Here is a 23,892-nt window from a genome sequence, read left to right as displayed (position 1 = left end):
GTGAGAGCTCGAACTTGCAAACTCCCTGCCTCAGTCTCCCTGAGCGCTGGAACTGTAGGCGTAGGCCATAACACCCAGCTGTTACAACCCATGACACAGTGGGAGGCAAGCAAGAAACGCTACTGCTACACACTGGAGCCCAGGGGTGACCCCACACACACATTTGGGTGACTGGTTTTTAAAATGCTCCATTTTTTCCTTAAAAGAGTAACTGATCTGGGCATGGTGGCACAAAACTGTAATCCCTGGTAGCTATTCAGAGAGACTGAGGCAGGAGGATCTGAGACGCTGAGGCAGGAGGACTCCAAATTGGAGCCCAGCCTATGCAAAATAGTGAGAACTTGACTCAAAGTAAAAAATAAAAAAGGGCTGAGGATTTAGCTCAGAATCTCAGGGCCCTGAGCCGCCACCACTCCCCCCCAAACACCTAAAAGACCAATTGTAGCTACCCAAACTAGGCAATGTGGCAGATATTTCCTCTCGCATGAACAAAATAAGCCTCTCACCTTCAGGAAAAAAACCAACAGCTGCTGTCAGAGATAAAATCTGAGCTTTTAAAGACAAATTAGAACTTTGGAAAACTTTTCCATTAAGAACTTGACAGATTCCCAATACTTAAAGACTTCTCTGATGAGATTGGTGGTGATATTAATCACAGATGCAACTTTTCCGATATTGTGTCGTGAAATGTGTCAACATTTGGAATCTACATATAACTTGGTGATCCAATATTTTCTAATGGGCTGATGGGACATGTAGTGAAACCCCTTCCTGCTAAAAGATTCTCAAATGCAGTACAGACCAATAGATTTCATGTAGCAGCAGACGAAGTTTATTGATAGGGTTCCAAGATTCCACATTTAATTAACCTTTATAAATCTACCATTTGTCTAGTTTTGAGATATTTTCAAGAATATCTATAATTACCTGAAAACTCTATTAAAACATGTCTCCCTTTTTCAACTAAATATCTGTGTGAGGCTGAATTTTATTCCTAGACCTCAACCAAAACAACACATTGCAACAGATTGAATGTAAAAGCAAACGTACAACTCCAGCTGTCTTCTCTGAAGCCAGACGTTAAAGAGATTTGTAAAAATGAAAACAATGCCAGTCTTCCCTCTGAGTTTTTTGAAAATACAGTTATTTTTCACTTAACAGGTGCTATTCATGTCAATCATGAGGGGCTTGTTAATTAAACGAATCAATAAATATTTTTTAATTCCTCAGTTTTAATTTCTTTTACCTTTTGGGGAGTTTTTTGGTACTTTTTGTTTGTTTTTTGTTTTTTACTGCTCTCTATGTAATTCAGGCTAGCCTCGAATTCACTACGTAGCCCAGGCTAATCTTGAACTTGCAGTGATCCTCCAGCCCCAGCCTCCCAAATGCTGGGATCACAGGCGGGCACCACCACATCTGGCTTAATTTAGTGCAATAAATATCAGTAGATATAACCCACTCAAGGAAAGCTCTCTGGAGGCCTCACTCATATCTAAGAATGTAAAGGGAGCTTGAAACCAGAATCTGAACAACACTGCGCTAGGTGAAGCTGAACAGTTCTGTAAGTAAAACTATCAGCATTGTGTCAAGGAGGAAATCTTCAAGTGCATCTGTGACTCAGAGGTGAAAATGGGTCAAGTTCTAAAGGCAAAAGCACCATGGCAAGCAGAAAAGGGATCATTTTGTTCCTCAAGGCCGGAAGATCTCAACTAGAGTCCCAGTCACATACATCGGCGCAAAATGCAACATTTTAGTCTAATGGACTGTGTGCACCATGGTGGTCCCAAAAGATGGCACTGCCCAGTGACCTCGCAGCTGTCCTAGTTTGTGTAAATACACTGTGATGTTTGAACAGTGATGAAACCACCTAACAATGCATCTGTCAGAATGCACCCCATTGTTAGGAAGCACATGATTGGAGAAAGCCCTCAACTCTGCCATGCGGACCCATTAGAAGTCACCGACCAGAGACCACTGATGCTCCTGTCCAGTTTTATAAGAGTTATCTGTCCTACTGTCCTAACCCCCAGTGTCCTCAGACTGAGTGACTAGTCATTCCAAAGCTAGCTCATGCTCCATAACTTACAAAGATGTTCACAATCTAAGACAAGGTCGCAGAAAGAATGGTGCAATGATCACAACAAACTAAAGGCCTAATCTTTCCACATGCAAAGGAACGGATCAGTCTGTGTTAAAGCCATACTTGAAGTGGCTATAGGGGGCAGAAGACTATAATAGGAAAACCACAGAAAGGGTTACCTCTTCAAGTTCTGAGAGATGTACCACACTGCCTCAAGACACTTAAATAGAGGCTGAAGAAGGCTGAGGAGATCGATAATGTCTAAGGCATTAGATAAAAGGTACGTTCAAGGCCTTCCAATGCCAGTGTTCTGACCTGAAGCACCAGAACAGGAGGGACCACATCCTTGTCCCCACCCTTGCTTGGTTAAGAGGTGACTCTGCACACATTCCTGATGTTCACAGCACACTGGATGATGGAATGAAAATGAGGAAAGACATTGGACTCCTCCAAGATGACAAGTGGTACAAGCCCCTTCTTGGAAAGCATCCCTAAAGAAAGTGATGATTTGTTCCCTCTGCATGCCTTCCATGGACACAGACGCTTACCCACATCATTCCCAGCAGCACATACACTCCACTAACTAATGGACTGAGAACCAAGACAAAAGCATAAGAATTTCAGAGAGAGGGAACAAGGGAAGCAAGCCCACCAAGTTTCAAACAGCTGTTTTTCTTCCCTTGGACACAAAAGACTACCCAGAGTTCTTTCACTATATCTTAAAAGTTATGAGTGAAAAATGTAAGAATTACAGTTGTCATCTCTGATACAGTTCTGAAATGAGCATTTTTCCTATGATGGTTGAGCTTGATTGTGTCAACTTGATTGGCTTGGGATCCACCAGGGGATTGGTCGAGTACACTTTTGGGTGTATCTGGGTGGGTCACAGAGGTATGACTTTGGGTACTTCTGGTCCCCGGCCCATTCTCTCTGGCACTGTTCCCTGCTCTGTTTCCCAGCCGCCATGAACTAAGCATCTTTTCCCCACCACACCCTTCTGCCATGATTTTTCCACTTTGGACCTACCAACCACAGACCGAATCCCTTGAAACTGTGAGCCAAATTAAACCTCTCCTCCTGCAGCTGTAGGTCTCAGGTATTATGTCCAGGAACAGGAAAACTCACTCATACACTCCTCTTTGTGAAGCCTCAGAGTTGTAACAAGTAAAGTATAAAATTGAAGGCAGCACACAACAGCCCCCGGAGCCCTAGTAAAGCCTGCAGCCACACACATAGGGATTTCCTCTTCCCCAGGATTACTGATTTCACCTATACCATCATTTTCTCAGGCTTTGCTGGAGAAAAAGTTTAGTCCCAGGTACAATATCTGTGAAAGAAAATCATGGCAAAGAGCTGTTGAATCTAAGTCTCTCTGAGAAGTTGTAAGATTAGTGCCTTTGATGCCTTGGTCCTGTGTCCACAGTCCTCAGGCCTGCAGTAGCATCATCAACTTCATCTTAGCTCAGGCTCCACTCAGACTCACTGGGTCAAGTTCTGTAGTTTGACAGGATCCCCACGGGATTCATGCTACACCTGCAAGTTTGAGAAATGCTGAAGCAAAATGCTCTCGGGTCAAAGCAAAGGCACAAACAAAAATCTGAAGCTTGTTTTCCTTGGAGTAGACAGTTAAACCTGACCTGGGGACACTGAATGGGCAATAAAGCCTGCTCTGCTCCTAAATGTCCTAAGAGAGTGTGGCTCGGCAGGAGGAGCCCCAAGGCCAAAGTCCAAAAACCTTTCATACTTGTTGGCTTCAGCCACATATAGCCTGTAAGCCTTGAGCAAATAGCTTAAAGCTCTCTTACACCTTGGTTTCCTGACATTTAAAATAAAATAAGTGGGAGGCCTCTCAAATCACCTTCCGCTCTAAATTCTATGACCTTGACTTTGTCACTGATGATACAGTCCTCACCCTGAAATATCTGAAATGTCACTGGCCCTTCACAGTGCTCTACAGCTGTTCGCACGGGGGATACACTTCAACCTCCTGCACAACACTGATGCTGAAGAGAAACACCATGAAACATCTATCCTTTGAGATGTAATTTTAGAACCATCTCTTTAAATAATTTATAACAACGTTTCAAATGCATTGCCATATTTTTTGGTGCGGGCAACGATACGATCATCCTTCTGTTCTATAACATAAAAGGCAGGCTTTTTAATTACATTAGTACCAAGAGTCATAATTCAAACACAAGTCAATGAAATTCTAGATGGGCTGATCCTTTACCCGCTAATGGAGTGACAGCTGGGCTGCATCGACTTTTATGATCTCTGTGGTTAATATATTTCTAATACTTATTATGTTTTTATTATTCATAAAAAGCTCTTGCTCTCTGAGGTCCACAGGGCAGGTTCTGCAAGTGAAATCTGGGAGCGATCCCTTTCTTTCATCAGCAAATAAATGTATCCCAGACAGCTTCATTTTGGCCTTTCATCCAAACCACCTATTCTCTGGCTCAAAAGTTTTTAATGAGCTTTGTCACTAAGCAATTTATTTAGTCAAGTGATAAAGTTATGCCACACCCCACCCCCAGATGAACACTGTGGGTGGGGGGAGGAATCTGTTTCTCTGTAGTGCCCCTTGGCACGGGTGCGTTCTACCTAGGATGCCACTCGGCACCCTGTCTGACTATGTCTTGTTCCCTATTTCAAGAGCTCCTCCCGCTTCATGCTGGCAGATTCCTGGGGGCCTGACCCACCCCAGGCTGAACAGGACTATTTAAAAGGTCCCTGCACATGTTGATGCTCTGGCTGCGCCTCTGTCTTGACTTTGAAAAGGATGCTTTCCTTCATGCTTCCCCCTGATTCTTGTGGGCGCCTTCATTTACCCTCTTACCCCATTTCCTTTGCCTGACCCTGTGAGGGCCTTTGCATTTGCACTAACAATGTGGAAGAATTTGCTGTCAAGTGAGGTGGCCGGTGAATGAATAGGAGATGTGTCCCTGCCCTCCTGCACATTGCCACGACCTAAACTAGAGAGCTCACTGATGGTTTCCAAACCAACAAGAAGATAGCATCAAAGATTCCATGGATTCAAATTGTTCTAACCTACTTCTTTTTGATGGGGAAAGGGACCGCATTGTTGCTTAAAATGCTCCTGATGGATGATGACTACAACATTCCGAGCCCCACTCACGTCTGTGAGATGATCTTTTTCAGAGAATATTTTCCAAATCATTATCTTGTAAAACTAAATTCACCATCTACTATCCATGCTCCTTCATGAATCAAAAATAGAACTCAAACGATTTTTCTAATGCAACCCTCAGAAACCGGTTTCCTCTCATACTTTTGTTCTTTTATTTATTTTCCTCATTTCAGCTCACAGACAGTTTTGAGCATCTCCTATATGAGAGGGCCATGCTAGTTGTTGCCATGGAGACAGAATGAGCCAGATGTCAAAGAGCTCACAGCCCTAGACTCCCTAGGGAAGCCCTCCGTGATCTCACATCTGACTTGGGCGTTTCTCTGGGCTCCCCGAGCATACTTGCAAACCTCTCCAAGCACGTATCACACTGTGCTCTAATCCACAGTTACAAGTCCAGCACACTGTCCCCAGAGGCCTGCAGCATCTTCCAGAGGATATGTATTGACAGACCAAACAGGTAAGCCCTAGATCCCAGGCAAGTACTAAGCACAGGGCAGGTGCTCAAGAGCCCTGCAATGAAATGAATGCAAATAATAATAGACATAGAAAAGCACGGGCGTGAGTCAGAAGTCACGTGTCTTGTACGAACAGGAAGATACTACGGCACTTAGAGGAGAGAGCTACTTTGCACGGGGTTAGTTCGAGACAGCTTTGAAGCAGCAGGATTTCAGGCTGAGGCTAGCACACAGTTGCAGACGTGGGACGGCAGAGGGGTGGAGCAGCCAGTGCACAGGTGGAATAAGTGGGATAACGAGCTGGAGCACAGCGAACAAGGAGATGAGGTGGGGGGCTCAGAAGCAGGGCAGGCTGTTTGTGCCTGCCCATCTGCTGCTCTGAAATAAGCAAACCAAGGCAGGGGAATTTACTGAGGGCCCTCGAAAACAAGCACAGGCTTTCCTAACAAAGAAAACCACAAGGGGAGCTCGTATGGGGCAGAAGGGTCCTAGAGGGATAGTGTTTCCCACCCGGCCACAAGGGCTACAGAACAAGAGCAGCAGGTGCTGCCAAGCAGTGGGTAACGCCCCGGCTCAGGTCACTGGTTTACGGAAGCCAGGTGAAAGAACTGAGCTGCAGGCAGGAAGGGTGCATACACGCACGCACGCACGCACGCATGCACGCACGCACGCACGCACGCATGCACGCACGCACGCACGCACGCACACGGCCTGAACCTGTGACTCCAAGGCAAAGAGAGATACCACAAGGAGCTTGGCCGGCAGGACCCAGCAGGGCAGCCCTTTCTCGGGTACTGGCCCACAGACAGAGGGCAAATGTACACCCATTCTCTCAAGGCTTTGAGACCAAGCCCAGCCCTACCTTCTGTCAAGGCAGAGTCTCAGTAGCCCACTCTAGTATCCTGCCCTACACGCCTCAGGCAGGTGGCTTCCAGGGCTTCCCTCTGAGAATGGAGACCGGACCCCACCTGCCCATCCACACAGACAGGAAAGGTCCTCCTTTCTACCACTCCTCAGCACGTGTCTTTTCTTATTAACTCTGTGTGGCCTGAATTGGTTAACAACACAGTCCTTTGATAAAAAAAAAAAAGATGTTACGCATTTGCTTTAGGAAGTGAGCAAAGACAGGGCGATGACATGCATGCTCCTGAGTGTCTGTTTCCAGGACTGCTGCGCACAGTCTGCTTTCAGCTCAGAGCCTCCTGGCTGCCTGGCCTAAGGCAGCGGTGTCTGAGTGAGGAGTCTAGGAAATGACTTTTGGTCAGGAGCCTCTGGCTATTTTCAGGAAACAAAAATTTTTAAAACTCCCTCAACCTTGAAGACAATGCATTCGACTGGATAGAGAGAGGGCAGTGGGGAATTTGAAGCATGTAGAGAATTTGTGATGATTAATATTATGATTCAATTTGGTTGGTCCCAGATATTTGGACAAACATTCTTGATATTCTGTGAAGTTGTTTTTAGATAAGATTTACTCCATGTAAAATGCGTGCATGTGTGTGTGTGTGTGTGTGTATGTGTGTGTAGTACTGGGGATTGAACCCAGGGCCTTTGCACTGAACTACATCATTACTCCTTTTTTATTTTTTATATTGAGATAGTCTCCACCAAGCCACTCAATTGCTCAGGCTAGGCTTAAACTTGCAATTCTCCTGCTTTAGTCTCAGAGAGTGCTGGATTACAGGCCTGTGCCACTACACCCAGTTGAGGTTTATATTTAAATCAGTAGGTTGTGAATAAAACAGATTTTCCTGCATAATCTGTGTAGCCTCATCCAATTAGTTAAAGATGGAATAGAACAAAAGGTCAACCATCCCAGGCAAGAGGGAATTCTGCCAGCAGACAGGCTTCAAACTTCATATGGAACGGCAGTTTTCTTCGGGCCAGCAGCAGACAGCCTTTGAACTGAACTGTAATCCCTCTTGCATGTTCGCTCTCCAGGCTCCCCCATCAGAGTCCGGACCCACCAAGACTCCACAGTTGCATGAGTCAATCCCCACATCTATCCCATGATTCTGTTTCTCTACAAAATTCTTACTAATCCAAACCTCTTGACCTTGAGAGGCAAAGTCCATGGAATCTAATTTGGATCTAAGAAGGCTTAGTGCTCAAACCAGCAAAGAATCCCATGTAGATTCCCTCTCGCTCACCTGTAGGATAATTAAGGGTTCAGTCATCAAAGAGGCAGTGCTTGGAACTATAACAACCTCAGTGCAAAGTTCAGAGAGAACTACGTAGTGGCCAACAGTCAAATTATTTTCATAAGGAGAAAAAAGATCAAAATCAATCCTCTTAACAAAGCAGTTTTCAAAAATAGAGAGCTCTTGCCAAAGTAACAGCGAACACTTTTTTAAAAATCTTCCCAGAAAAGAACAATATCTAAGAAAAGCAAGCTTACGCTCTATCAGAAGCAAGCCCTCAACTTGAAATTGTGAAATATCCCCTCACCAAAGTATATCTGACAGGAAAGAAATAACTTCCATTACCCAATGAGAGTGGTGTGGAAATAATAGGATTGCTTTTATTTTGATGGATGATCTAATAAAATGGTATAAAATGATTAGAAACAATAAAATTAAATCACCAAATACAGTTCTATTTGTTTTGTGCTATGGTGTGGATTCTTGCATCGAGTGGAAGGTTGGACAATATAACTCCCAATTTTAGGAAACAATAAAAAGGAAGAAACATGATGATGATGCTCTTTTATTGCCAGGAAGCTGCTCCTGAGCCGCTATAGCCGCCCTAACAACAATTGCAAAGGGCCACAGGAACTCAAGTAGACACAAAAAAGATGGGTCACTTTCCTCCCCCCACCCACTCCTGCCAGGGGTAGCTCTCATCACACAGACATTTCTCTTCAAGCTAACAATGTGACCCAAGGTGGTGGGTCTTGGAACGGGCACGATAACTCCAGCCTGAGCCCTGAGGGCTCAAATAAAATCGCTGGCCACAATTCCCTTATATTCACGGGCAGCAAATGCAGAATGGACAGCAGCAGAGACTCCACACTGTAGAAATAACTGGCACGGTGGCAGGGGGTAAGAGTGCAGAAGGATATGGGAAGATGCGAGGCTAGAGGTATCAAAAGCTCTTCAAAGAAGCAGGTGCCCCAAACGAAGATGTGCTGGCCCTGAAATGACCCACTAAAATGAGCGTGGTTTCTTCACCAAAGCTTTTGAGTCAAATGTTCAGGTTTGTCAAGGTTTGCCAAGCTACCTGCCAGATGCTTAATACCTCTCTGCGTTTCTGACGAGTCAGTTCTGAGCTCCAGGCGCAGCCCTGTGGCGGCGGCTGAGTCCCTGGGGTGGCTGCATGCCACACCACGCGTGCATCACCAGACCATGGTGACCGCCTTATAAATTCACTTCCCCCACATGGGCTAGCTATTAGCAAAAAAAAGCTTTGACAGTCAAAATTTGCAGGAACAACCCTCTGTTCCTCTTCTGCCAATACTGTGTCTTTCAGAGCTAAATGGCCCTCAAAATAGTTTGGGAGGAGCAGTGAAGCTGCACTTGCAGAAGATCTGGGCACCTCCTATTCCAAGCCACTAGGAAGCCGTCACACACTCCCACTTTGTGCCGTGGCTCTCCCAGGTCTCTCTCTCTTCATCTCCTTCGGGACCTCTTTATCAGCCAGGTTCCCCATCACTTCCTTGTCTGGTCCCCAGTTAGGCTACCCCTCCCTGGCTTCCACTCACAGAAGTTTCCCTCACTCTCTTTTTCCATTAAATGCATTGATAAATGAGGCTCCCTCCAGAAAGAGAGGCAGGCTGGTCCAGACTGGCAGAGACGGAGATTCCAGATCCAAAGGCCAGCTTAGCTTGGTAACGGCAGCCGTCTCAGGCTTCACCTCCTGCACCCCACAGTCCCTCTCGCTCTCCAAAACACAGGGACACACCTTTGGCTTGGTTTATGCCTTTGTTCCTTCTCAAGCATTTAGCAGAAATTATCATTTCCACTACTCTCTTGGGAGCCTGCCCACATCCTGAGTCTGCTAGGGAATAGCTTACAGGAAGTGGTATATTAAAGTAACTGCAATGGCATACCTAAGACAGGGAACTCATGGCATTTTCAAGATGGTAAGGGCAGTATTTAAAAGCTTCTGCTAACACCCCTTTGCCAGTTAACCCTATTCTCTTTGCTTATCAAAATTTACACCACTGTTATTGAGACCCACTTTTTTTAGCATTAACTCTAATGGAAATATACATGTGTGACTGGAGAGAGGAAAATAAAGGAAAAGATACTAGAGATGGAAGTAGCAAGCAGTGAGAGCAATGGGTGCCCCTAGGGAGCAGGTGCTCCATAAGGTTAACATCACTAGGGAAATGGGAAGTCTTACGAGGGAATTATCTCATTTACAGGCTACAGTTCCAACAATGGGAAAGCAAATGACTGTGCTTACCTTTCCTTTCGTCCATTCCTCTTGATTCGAGTACCACATGGGAGTGCTACTTCACACCAAGGCAAAATCTACCACCGCACCATCTTATTCCCGTTACTTTTAAAATGGTATGGAGGTTTATATAGCTATATGTCGCAAACTAATACACAATGGAAACCAGGGATGGGAGAGGTTTTTTCAGCAAATGTGCTTGGTCTCTCCTCTCTCATCCTTGCTTACACACACAGGTTCATACATATGGAGGTATTTATTCATGCAAACACATACCGAAAAGCTGCAAGGTGTCCCCTTACCTCTGATGGCTTTGTGGTACACTTTCCTTTTCCTGAACACTCCAAGTCATTTGCATGGCCATCCCCCGGCACACAGTTGCTGGCCTTCACCACCAGAGTTAAACGCAAAGCCACGATAGATTTAGTCACAGAATCATTCACAAAACCTAAAAGAAAATGGGACGATAGAAAGTGTAAAATAAAGCTTTACCAACGGTCATTCCACATGACTATTTTTTTTTTTTCTTTTGGTACCGGGAATTGAACTCAGGACCTTACGCTTGCTAGGTAGGTGCTTGTGCCACTGAGCTACATTCCCAGTCCCTAGGCAGCTAATGAGTCTAGCAAAAAAACCAAACTGCAGCGAGGTGAAGGAATAAAGCACAAGGCTATAGTCCCTTCAGATGTCAGGCCTTTAAACAGACCAGTCTCTCCACGCATCATGAGAAACCGCCTATGCCAAGGGAAAGGAGTGCCAGGCACTTTAGCCACCATCTTAGGCCCTTTGCTTTGTTCCCGCCCTTGTCCTTTAAGGGCCACTTTGTTTCTCAAGCCAATCTCTATGCTGGATCTTAGAATTTAATGTCTGCTTTTGAACCCGGTCTTCTCTCTGAAAGCAACTTCCCTATGTCACTCTACTCTTCCTCCTCTGGGCTACTGTGCACACTTACCACTGCTGGGAAAATCCAAAGGCCCCACCCCGTTAGCAGCCCTCCCTGGCAGCCCTCAATGCCCTCTCTCATAGGCATGCAATATGGGTTCACATTCTACACGGAGTTTCTTAATGAATGCTTGCTTGTCACCAATCTGACCTCACAGTATCACTTTTATATACCTAATAAAAATAGGTGGTTTGGGTCATCTGATAAAACAGGACTAATCATATTTGACTACTGACTGCAACATCAATGATGTGTCATATTTCTCATGGAATGACCATGATACCTAGTACAGTCATTTTTCTATAGCAATAAATATGAAATAAATTGATGAATAAATATAGATTCAGTGGAATGAAGAAACAAATATCTTAAGTATTTTGCATTAATAAATAATTTCAGTAAGCCTCTTTTTTAATAAAAATTCATATGTGACTTTTTATTTCAAGTTAAAATATTACTGAAACTCACTAATATGATGACATTAAGTACAATATTCTCAGTGCTGTTTGAGAGAAAGATCAAGTCCAACAGTCTTAATATCATGAAGCCATACCCATGGATACTTTAATGGCAAAAGATTTTTAGCAGCAAGGTGGTACCAAGAATCAATGAGGAAATATAGAAGAGACAATTTATTTTAGAATAATTTAAATGAATTCCATTACCAGGCAAAAGTATATTCGAATCCCTACCTCACACTATGCATAAAAATAAATCTTGATGGCTTAAAGAGCTAAATAGGAACCAAAACCTTTAAAATTTCAAGTGGAAAAATCAGAAATTTCATTGATCTTGGGGTAAGGGATTTCTTAAACAAGATACAAATAATAACACACAAAAAATAGATCAACCAATTTAACCTTATCTAAATGCAAATTGTATGTAAATAACCAACATAAACAAAGATGGTAGACCTGACACAGACTGGGAAATGAAATTTATAATGCATTAAACCAGTACCTAATTAGCTACAGGAATATAAAAAGAGTTCTTTTGCCACTTGTTTTTTCCTCAACATTATTTATATTTACATAAATATCAAAACCTATACAGCAGTACTGTTATATACACATATATAAGCACTGTTATATACACATATATGCACAATAAATGTATATAAAGATTCAGGGAAAGAAACAGCCAACCTCAGATAAAGGAGATTTACTTTTTAAAAAATAATATATAAAAATTCAAGAAAAATATCAAATCTTATACATAAAAAAGCTTTTTATTCATTGCCATAGTTTAACATGTTTTAGACCTTGTATAACCAAATTTATATTTGTATTATTTGTTATATTTCAGGCAACACAACACCAAACAGGCTTTGACAGGTTAGAAAAATGTAGTGTTCTGACACCTAAAATATACAGCCTCAAAAAGTCTCTGTATTTTTCTAATAAAGTCCTTTTCCCTCACCATATCAAATTCTTTCTTGTGATGCACACATATGCATGCAGAACTACATTTATTCTCACACATGTGTTTCATTAAAATGACAATAACTGGATAAAAAACAGAACCCATGTTGATTGACCTTGCTTTCATGACAACTAGCATCATCTCCTTAATTGGTCACTTAAGAACATGTGGCTTCTGTTGACAAGAAATAGCAACTTTCCAAATACTTTACATGTTCTTAATTTAGAATGCCTTGTACCCTAAGGTGTTGTGTATCCTAAAGCCCATTGTCACAGATCTATTCAAAATGTTACTTGACACACTAGCATTCATGTTTCATACTTCCAAATGCTAAATGGAGAGCAAACATGGAACAGAAAGAAAGCAGGCCTTGAGTCAAGGGGTGAAAGGAATTCATGCTCTCAAGGGTCTTTGGGCTGGAATTCCAAGGTGCAATGGTTCCTGGAGATTCCTTTCACACCAGTGGGTGACCAGCAATGCTGGTGACATGCTCTACCTCCAAGAACTGCTTCTAGGAGTACTGGGAACAAGAGTCTCTGGGTTGTACCTCTGAACTGTATTTCCTGAGCCTTCCACCAAGTCTAGCAAGAGCTAAGCCAGCTCCCCACATGCTATGCAGAATCAGGGAGTCAAGTGTCCCTTCCCAAAGTCAGAGGAATGAAACAAACAGCTTTCACTGGTGAAGAGGAGCCTGGCAAGGACATGGTTTCCTGGGTGCCAAGCATGGGAACGCACGGGAGCAGCATGGATGAAACCAAAGCACAAGAGTAAGGTCTGAAATGAACAAACCAAAAAACTAAACCCAGATGAAGACAGCCCACCATGAAAGAGGGCAAAGAATCATCCTAAGGAGGGCCTGATGTGTTCAGCCTGATAACATTGGCTGTCACCCAGTGCAGGTACATTCCTAAAATGTTCGAGTCCTCCAGGAAAACACCCGGTGCAAAGCCATAGGTTTCTTCCCTGACTTCAATCCCATGGTGAATTCTAATTTCTCCCATAAGCCAAGTACCGATTGGGTGAATGGAAAACTGTCAAACAACTGTATTTGTTGTTGTTTAGGGCTCATCTAAGCTCCAGGAACCCTGAAATCCCCATCATTGAGACTTTGGGAAGACAAAAACCTTCCTGTGACTTCAACCAGCCTTAAATGTCAATGAGCTACTTGTAATTAGTAGCTTGATTATATAGGAGAAAGACTCCTCCTTCCTTACCTATAAACAGGTATGTAAGACAATGGGTGAAAATGATTTTAGACAAGATTCTACACAAATCATGACTCTGAGTCCCAGTTTGTCATGTATTAAGCAGGGATAACAATGCCAAATAAGGTAACCATAGAATTTATTCTCAAAATGAGAACCATTTAGTATAAAGGGAAGTGCTTTCTATAATTATATGCATACAGACGGTAAGACAATATGGTCACCTTACTCCTAATATCCTGAACAGTATCTAGAGCTAATGAACAAATTACTACCTTAATACCAGGGATTGTTTTAACAGGAACAAGATGGACTCAAAACTTAATTCATTTATTCAAATCACAAGCATGAAATTCACGGTGGAGCATGACAGAAGTCAGAGAACAATTGAGACATCATTCAACTTCAGATTTGGCATTAGGAGAAAAAATTCTCCTGGTGTCATGGTCAAGATAGGTTTGGGAGTTTTAGGCAGAATTATTATATTTTACACCCACAGAGGATTAGTTACTTTCTTCCTAAGATTTCCTATTGAAACCTCTGCTGTAAGTTGGCTTTGGGGAGGAAGGGAATGGATAGTTTAAGCAAAAGTGTCTATTCTGTAGAGCTTTCTACATCTTCATCATCATAACCCTGTAGAAACACAGCTCTCAGCCCAGCTCTCCAAACATTTCTTCAGTGCCTCTGTTGCCTGGAAGACTCCTCCTTCTCCCAATCTATAACCATCGAGGTCCCGTTGAGATTTCACTCCATTCATGAGCTTGTGCTCAGTGTTTCAGCCCAGCCTGAGCTCTACTGTGTCTGTCCACACTGTGCCACACCTCCTGTATTTGTCCGATTATCCTCCATCTTGGATAATTGCTTATCCTGCCACCTTTCCTGGAGCTTCTTTGATGGCGAGAAACAAGTCTTAGCCAGGTGGTGAACAAGAGGTCAAGACATAGCACATACACTATGGTCAGAGCAACAAAGACAATTCCCAGAAAGGCATTTCTAGAATGTCCTATTATCCACAATGTCCATTGTGAAGAAGCGTGTTTGAGTGATTTCATTCTCCTTGCTGAGACAAAATTTCCAGTGACCAAAATTAAAGAGAGCAAGGTTTACTGAGCTCACAGTTTGTGGAGGTTTTAGACCATACCCAGTTGCTCCAAGGCAGGATGGCGCATGGTAGAAGGGTAACAGTTTACGGCAGCAGAAAACAACAAAAACAATAAGAGCAAAGTGCGGGGAGGAGCAAGCTTCTTTTTCTCCCTTATATTAAATACAGGCCACCGGCCCTAGGGCAGGTGTAGCACTCACACCTCCAATCCCAACACTAGACAATAAACCAATCACAAACTCCAGATTCAGCTGCCTCCAAAAAGCTCACCCCATAAGGCTTTGGGGGGAACATTCAGACACAAACCATAACAAAGTGTTTACTTGAACATGCAAATTCCAGTTTGCTAAAATATAATTTCTTATCAGTTTGCGACTGACTACCCTTAGTAAAGAAATGAAGCCTGACAGAATACTGGGATGCTACCAGAGGTCTTATTCCAAGTGACATTTTACATATAAAATAATAGAGATAAAATCAGATATCTGTAATTATAAAAGTGCTTTTCAGTGAGATCAAGTAGAAAACCTTTGCTTGCTTCTCTAGCTTCGTATTAAATTATTTTAAAAATCTGTAACGTTTGTTTGCTCAGTAAGCATTTAGAGCACATCATGCTCTATAATTACTCTAGATATAAGAGGCTTCCTTTCAAAGGTTATTTTTCAAATTCTACCAGCTATTAAATTCACTTGTCTGGCAATAATTCAAATTAGTGCATAGTAAAAAATACACAAAATGTAGTTTTCTAGATGACTTGCTTCCGCTTCCTCAATGAACAAGCACTGAGCTCACTTTAGAAACAAGGCACCATCTTAGGGTACAAAGATGAGTCCTTCCTGGTTTCTGCCACAAACCTTCAGTCAAAATTAGTGGTTCTTAACTAGCACTGAAACTAGTGGCTTCAAAACCTTGCAGGAACTTTAGGTAGTCCCAGACTCCCACACCCATGGTGGGACATGTGTGGTCTGGAAGGGCTCCTGGAAGGTGAGTTTCTGAAAAAGATTTCTGGAGCAATTCTGACATTTACAGTTAAGAACCATGGACTTAGCAGAAAAGCCAATCTAAGTCACATAAACAGTAATAATATTATTAAGGTAACATTACCAGGAATTAGAAGCTTCCATGTGAGTGCCTAGAAGTACATTTTATTCATCTCTTTTGGAAATGCAGGTAACTCTGATATTTAGACAGTGTTTACATGCCCAAACTCATTGTAAGTGTCTGAAGTTCTTGGAAACAACTCTTCAAAAGATGTCTCTATTAGCTTTCTTTGCTTAAGAAGACCATGAGTGTTGAGGCCTTAAAATCCCTTATTAAAATATTAATGAAATTTTAACTCTCCCAATTAAATGTCTGAATTAAACTGTGAATCCTGGACAGTGAGGCAAGCTTAGCAGCCGTGGGACTGTGGCTATCTGAGGCTAGCACTGCCTGTTGGCAGCTGGATAGTGCCTGTGGATATCATCTTTTACCTATTTAAAAATTATCCTTTTAAATGAAGAACTTTCTCTGCCATCCATATTTATGAGCCCTTTTGGTGGGGCAAAGGAGGAAAGGCGCTTGCTCAGATTTCAGAAGTGTAATAAAGGCATTTCCCTAAGTGTAACTGAGAACTTTGAAAAATCCACATTCTTCTCTATCTACTTTGCAACAGCGTATCACACATTCCCGTGTAATTCCTAATAATGCTCCCTAATCCCCGATCCTGAGTGGAGGGGACTGGCACGTTATCTCCAGCAAGGTCTGCTCGCATGATGAGCACCGGGCTGGGGCTCCTGCAGGAGAAGAATATCATTGCAGTGCCCTATTTGCTGCCCGCTTTGATGATGTATGGGAAATGCTTGGGTTCCTTGAAGCAGAGGGCAATACTGCCTCATTTAACTTCATCAAACGGCAGCAGGGTCAGAGCAAAGCAGCCGCTGGGAAATGCCTCTCACCCAGGGAAGGGACTGAGCCCCTCACCAGGAGCAAGAGGAAGAATCTGAAATGAAAGAGAATTCACTCCAAAGAAGGGTGTTCTTTAGGGCTTCGTAAGTGATCATTTGAGAGTTGCTGAAAAGCCAGTCCAATTTCTTTGACATCGCTCTCAAATGGATGGACATTTCTAACACAGTTATAAGAAATGCAGAACATGCGGGCACTATTTTCCCTTCCTTAGGGTAGGAAATCAATGTATGTAGCATAATTCCTCAGACAGGCCAGCAGAGAAAGGCTCGTCCTCACATTCAGAATTCTAACAACCACGGGCCAGGCAAAAGCTGGCAGAAGAGGGATGCAGAGGATGCTGTGGTCACACACTCAGAGCTGCTTCCAACAGGCCTTTGTCAGCACCTGCAATGACCACGCCCTTTCCAATGACTGAAGAACCCTGATGCATAGGAGGCTGGGTTGGGAGAGCTCCAAATAAAGCCTAGTATAAAATAAAAGCAAAAAGAGAAACAAAGAGCAAAGCAGGGTGCAGTGGTGCACACCTGTAATCCCAGCACTTTGGGAGGCTGAGGCAGCAGGATCACAAGTTAAAGCCCAGCCTGGGCAACTTAGTGACTTAGTGAGACTCTGTCTCAAAATAAAAATTAAAAAGGGCTGAAGATGTAGCTCTTTGTGGAGGCCCTGGATCCAGTCCCCAGCATGAAAGAGAGAAGAGAAGGGAAGAGAAGAGGGGAGGGGAGGGGATCGAAGAAGAGAAGAAAGGGAAGAGAAGAGAAGAGAAGAAGGAAGGGAAGGAAGGAAGGAAGGAAGGAAGGAAGGTAGGAAGGAAAGGAAAGGAAAGGAAGACACCTATATGATTTTACCATAATGCAGAAAAGATAATATTTCATAAAGAACATAAAAAACTACATTGGTCCTTAAAGAAAAACCTCTCAAGGAACCCACAGCATTAAAGCAACATTTACATGTTGGAAAAGGAAGAAGGAGAGAGAGAAAGAGAGAGAGAGATACTACAGCACTTCAAGACTTAAGAGGTTTGCTTCTATTTGCCACACAACTGGGTGATTTTCCTAAAGACTTTAAAACTGAAATGGAGGAAAGCTGTTACAGTTTAGATCTCGAATGTCCCCCCAAAGGCCTGATGGATTCAGAGGTGGGGCTTTGGAGGGGGGTTGGATGATGGGGCTGCTACACTCATTGGTGGATTCATGAACTGACGAGTTTCTGCTAAATGTGCTGCTAGGAGGTGGCCTGGTCGGATGAGGTAGGTCACTGGGGGTGGAATCTTGAAGGGTGCATCTCCCTCCCGGTTTGTCCTTTCCCCTTCCTGCCATCATGGTATGAGCAGCTCTCCTCCGCCAGACCCTTCCATTCTGCCCTTTCTGCCCAGAAGCCAGCAGGCTTCGGACTGAAAACACGAGCCTCATAAACTTCTCCTTTAAATGACAGGTATGGAGTATTTTGTCCCGGCAATGAGAAAGTGACCAAGACGAAAACCTTTGGTGAACATTACCCAGGGGTCTGTTAGCACCCTCAAGTAACTAGTTGGATAACGAGAGCTGGGTATCCTACTTCTGCGGCCCTCAACATATAAGTACACACACTCTGCACTGGCTCACAACTCCAAATGCTGCTCATTAACACGGTAATGAGATGTTCTGAAATCATTACCATCCTTTTAAACCAGAGACTTCGCCAAACTCGCCTCCCTTGGTACAAATGAGAAGTGAAAGAGGGTCTGCTCATTACCTTAGAAATGCAGTGGTCAAGCATCAATTAAAGCACATGAAATGGCTGGCTTCAGGCCATTAACTGTTTATTTTACTGCTTGTCTTCTCCAATATTAACGTTAAAGAGTCTTAAATCGACTTTGTAGTTAACACCTCATTGGGATTAATAGCAAATGGGATTTGCACATCTCATTTCAGTCATTTGTCTAAAGACCATTTTCTTTTCCTGTTAAAGGGAAAGCATACGCGGAAAATAACAATTCTGACCATAAATCCTTGAGCAGTAGGTGTTTGGAAACAGACGTTCCAAGCTTTCCTGTTAAGATTCAGGGAGTCATTTGGCACCAACCTATACCCTATAAAAATTGTTCACCACCCAGGACATCCATGGCTGGCACCAGATCAGCAGGGAGTGTTTCAAATGTCACAGATTCCAGCTCCAGCTGAGATCCAGGGCCCTTGCCTTAACCTGGGCACTGGAAAGGCAAACACTTGCAAACCCCATGTCTCCTTCCAGAGCAGAAGGATGGCACTGCACACCCGAGCCCAGCCTTCAGAAGGTAAGATGAGAGTTAATGCAGAACTTAGTAAGCCAGGCAGGATTCCCTTGGATTTGTGACCCAATACTTATAGTCTGGGAAGCAAAACTGGAGAAATAAATTGTTGACAATTCTGTTCCTGTCAGGGAAGGGACAAAAAGAGACCTTGATGCAGGGACCAAACTCGAGCCAAGACCAAGGGCAAGGCAGCATGTTAATAAAACAGGGTTTACTAAGGCTCTGGCCATAGGAACTCGGCTGCCTCCCGATCACAGAACCCCAGCCAGACCAGAAGAGGTGGGGAGTAAGTGAGCACTTAATGTAAAGGAGTTCAAGCCCTCCATGTGTTAATACCTTGCGGCCACATCAACAGTACCAGGTCTTTTCATCTTTTCTCAACAATGCTTTTTTTTTTCCAGTTTCCACCTCGAAGGCTGTTGGTGGCAGTTGCTTATTTGCTGGCAACTCTCAATGCTTAAAGCAATAGATTTTTTTTTGTAAAATTCTCCCATGTAGAATATCTCATTTCCTGTGAGTTCCTGAGTACAATATGATCAAAAATGCTTTCTGAATTAGGAGACACAATGGCACACAGCAGCAATGATCCGAACAGTTTTACTTTTGTCCCTCACCTAAATCCTCAGATAGATTATTCTTAGCCAAGTGACTATGGAAATTACATGGTAAGTAATATTATTTTCTCTAAGGGAAAAGACGGTAAGGATAATGTAAAGATATTCTAGGGAAAAGAAATACAATCATCTTGCTATCACCTGAAGATAGACTGAGTTATTTCCAACAAAGTTTGCTGTCAAATACGGTGATCTTAACAACTACTGTCCTACTTTGTCAGCATTTCCACAGTGTTCTCCATCTATTCATCCTGCAGAGAAAACTAAGAATCCAACAGCAAAATATAGGCTTCAAATGTAACAAAAAACATAGGTGAAGTGTCCTTCCTAGGTTGGCGATGTATCTCTCTCCACGGGAAGGTGCAGAACTTCTCCCACTGGAGGATGACTGGCCAGCAGTGCCGGCTTCTTGCTCACTTTCCTTGCAGGAAGCTGCTCACCCCACCACACTCCTTTCAGAATTATGTGTCTGAAGTCACACCCGAGAATCTGAACTGAGGGGGTGACCACTGGTGGCCTGCCAAGAGCCTCCACTCTTCCTGCTTTCCTTTAATCACAAAATGTAGAGTTTTTGCTGGGAACTGGGCCACCCAAGAAAAGATTACACATCTCAAGGACTCAGGGAAGTGACGGTGGCTTTTCTGTGCTGTACACGTGTGAGGACTGAGCATATGTCCCCTTCATTCCTGCCCGCTTCCTAGCTGACGTGCTAACATGGTGGAGGCAGCTGGAACAGCCAGTTTGACCCCAGAGATGAAAATCTGTGTGTTGAGGATGCCCAAGTGCTCCGGCCACTGTGGACCAACTACCTCTAGACTATAACAAATTAGTTTGTAACATGTCTAAGGCCCTGTATTTGAGCTATCTTTACTACAACAGCTTTGCCTGTACCGTAACCAATATAGGCCTGCAGATGAATCCTATAAAACTCTCTCCCATGTTATCTCATCACCTTGGTCACCCCATTCATGAGTAATCATCAATCGGCCACTACCTAGTGTCACAAACTCACAGAATACTAACCCCGTCGCACCCTTCCTTGCTTTCTACTCCTTAGTATTTACAAAGCAGGGTTGGTTATCAAAACAGCTTACATTCTTATTGGACAGGGAAGAGTGGGAGAGAACTGAACACTTTCATGCCTCATAGATTATTAGCCAGGTTTTGTGGCTGGGACAAAATGCCTGACATAGGCAAGTAAATGGAGGAATTGCTTTATTTTGGTTCAGGATTTCAGAGGTTTAAATCCATGTTTGGCTAGCTCCAAAGCAGAAACATCGTGGTAGAGAGACCTGGCAAAGGAAAGCCACTTACCTCACTCTTGGCCTCTGGGAAGTAGAGATCAGGGGAAGAGCCAAGTGGAAAAGACCAGGAACCAGATATAGTTCCTAAGTAGTACCCCATGACCTACCCAGCAGTGTGGTTTACTAACCGCTTAGGTATATCTCAAGCCAATCAAGTTGGCCAATCAAGATTAACCTTCACACTTTGGAATCCTTCTTTCTGAAGTAGAAAAAATAACACTATTTCCCAGAGTAGTTGTTATGATAAAAGATCCTAATGTGGGGGAAAACCTCTAAACAGGGCAATTGTATGATACGGACTCTATAAATCATTATCAGTACCATCATCACCCCCATGGTCATCACCACCATCCTAACAGCAACATCAATGACCAGGGGCTGGGGATTTAGCTCACCGGCAAAGTGCCTGCCTGGCAAGTACAAGGTCATGAGTTCAATTCCTGGTACTGGAAGAAAAGACAAAAGACAAAAAAAAAAAAATCAATAACCAACATCTCTTCAAAATGAGTCCTGTTTTAGTGTGTTTGGGCTACTAAACCACTACCAACCATTGGCTTTTAAACAAGGCATGTTTATTTCTACAGGACGCCCCAAGGCACCAGCAAATTTGGTGTCTGGTGAGGACCCAAGGTCTGACTCATCAGTGGTCATCTTCTTGCTGGGTCTCCCTGTGACAGAAGGAGTCAGGCTGCTCTCTGGGGCCTCATTTTTATGAGCACTCATCTCACTCATGAGGTTCCAACCTTGTGGCTTCATTACCCCCAAAGGCTCACTTCCTAATACCATAATTGAGAACATATTAAGCTGGGGGTGGGAATGGACGTACACATCCAGTGTATAAAGGTCCTAAGTGGAACTCACAGCTGTGTAATGAGGCAGGCTCTGGAAGTATGTTCCAGAAAACAGTAATGCCACAGCGCAAACCAGGAGGCCACAGAGCCCCCTAACTCAGCTATCTCAGATCACACTTTGGAAATGGAATTTTCTTACGTGACTACTACTTTTTAAAATTGTTGCTAGAATTTAAAAATAATGTCAAACCAAAATATACCTTACATTCATAATGCAAATAAATGGTTTTTATTATCTGCCACTTTGAATAACTCATATCTAGACTCTACTTTTATAAAAGCCTGGGCTCTACAGTTTACTTAAAGTTGTGAAAAATATGTGAATAAACATTCATAGGACTTAAAAGTTTTTTTTTTTAAGTATGACAAGCAAGTAGTACGGGAGAGATGGTAGTATAAAGGACATAATAGTATAAAATATTTAAATTATAAAATTCTTTTTCAGAGCAGAATTTGTAATCAGGCTTGTCAAATCTTTCTGTGTGCCTATTTTTGGCATTCATCTCCATTTAGCAAAACTATTTTCTCATTGCATATGAAAAACACATCATAATTAGACACCTTTTTTTAAAATGCCAGTTCCTGAATACCCATTGGTGGAACACAGCAATTAATTTTCACTGCCTTTGAAATTTTGTTGGCTCACACAGAATGCACAATTGAAATTCTTCATTTACTTGATCTCTTTTTTGATATCTGTTTGGTTGCCTTTTCATAATCAGTTAGGATTATATCACTTAATCTTCCATTAGTATAGTTTCAACTCCTCAAATACGAGCAAATCAATTGCAAAATTACTGTAGCACTCATCTGCAATTGCCTACCATGTCCAGTCATCAATATACAATGAATGCCTCCTGATTAATGGCATTTCCATGAACACCAAAGTGATTAATCACTTCTCCCTCCATGTTGACATTAGAAGAACACACAGCTAGTTGGGCTGCAGATGACTTCATGTACATTAGGGATTCAGGGAATCAGGCCTTCAGACAAGCTACCATAAAAAGCTGCTGATTGACATGTTTACCTTTCTGGCTTTTGTAACTATTGTGAGCATGATCTTTCAGCTGCCTTGGTGCTTAGATTCAAAATCCCAAGTTTAAGTGGTCACCGACAAGGCCATCTGGTAACTTCAAGGTCATACGAAAGGAGTCACCTGAATTCACAAGTGTTTGGTGAGATTTCTAATTTGAGATGCATTAGCTTCTTCAATTATGCATAACACCTTTATTTTCCAGTGCGTGAATTTATTGCACTAAAAATAGAACTAACCAGCGTATTGCAATGAACTCCCAGTGGTGCACCATGATTTCAGAAGGGGAAAAAAATGGAGAGGTCGAGGCTGATTCAGCCTAGGTTATTTCTGGTTCACATTAGTATTCTCACCACATGAGCTGACTCCCCAGGATTACAGCAGCGCCTGGACAGCTTTCTCTATTGGCTTCATTTGCTGGGACTCCAGAAAGATCTCTACCACTCAGCCTCTCTCTTGCCTAGAATTGCCTACAGAGTTCATTTAATAAATTGTTTCTTAAGCCCCAAAACGTGTGCAGGTTTACCAACTCCCCATGTCATGGTTTAGATCTAAAATATTCCCTAAAATTCTCATGTGTGGAAGGTGAGAAGATCATGGAGGCGCTATCACCAACTTGCTGTTAGAAGGTGGAAGCTGGTTGGAGGCGGGTCACTGGGGGTGTGACTTGGAAGGCTGTGTTCTTGTCTCCCGCTCCTCTCTTCTCTCCCTATTTTCTGGCTGCCACGGTTTGAGCCCCTGTTCCTCCACCATGTCCCCCTGCCGTCCTGTCTCTGCACTGGAGCCAGCCCATCACGGACTAAAGCCATGAGCCAAAATACACTCTCCTCCTTCAAGTTGTGGATGTTGGAGAGTGTGTCCCAGCAACAGGAAAATAACTAAGACACCTCGGGTGCCTAATGGCCAGGACTGGAAGCTCTTCATTTGAGGACAATTTCTTTTCTGCAAAGTTAAAATACATGTATTCCAGCAGGGACCCTACACCAGGTGAATGTGGCTCTCAGCTCCTTCCGTGCTCCTCCTTACTTCATAGGTCCTAACACAGCTTCCGTAGCTGAGCAGATCTAATGTCTAACGCAGCTGTCCTCTTCAGCACACCTCCACCACTCTCC

The 23,892-nt window shown here is 43.2% G+C and overlaps 1 protein-coding gene across 1 annotated transcript in view; it reads right to left on the bottom strand.

Moving 5' to 3' along the window:
* The window catches only part of Dner (delta/notch-like EGF repeat containing), a gene marked incomplete at its 5' end in the record, with an annotated part of 308,295 nt that overhangs the window by 147,649 nt on the left and 136,754 nt on the right, over nucleotides 1–23,892 (bottom strand). The window contains 1 exon segment of the mRNA XM_013519994.1: nucleotides 10,390–10,535. Within this exon segment, the coding sequence (XP_013375448.1) occupies nucleotides 10,390–10,535 (146 nt within the window).

This window comes from Chinchilla lanigera, unplaced genomic scaffold, assembly GCF_000276665.1.
Source record: "Chinchilla lanigera isolate Chin_1 unplaced genomic scaffold, ChiLan1.0 scaffold00052, whole genome shotgun sequence".
NCBI classification, from domain to species: Eukaryota; Metazoa; Chordata; class Mammalia; order Rodentia; family Chinchillidae; genus Chinchilla; species Chinchilla lanigera.
Note: the sequence above shows the minus strand (reverse complement) of the source record. Positions and strands in the feature narration are given on the sequence as shown.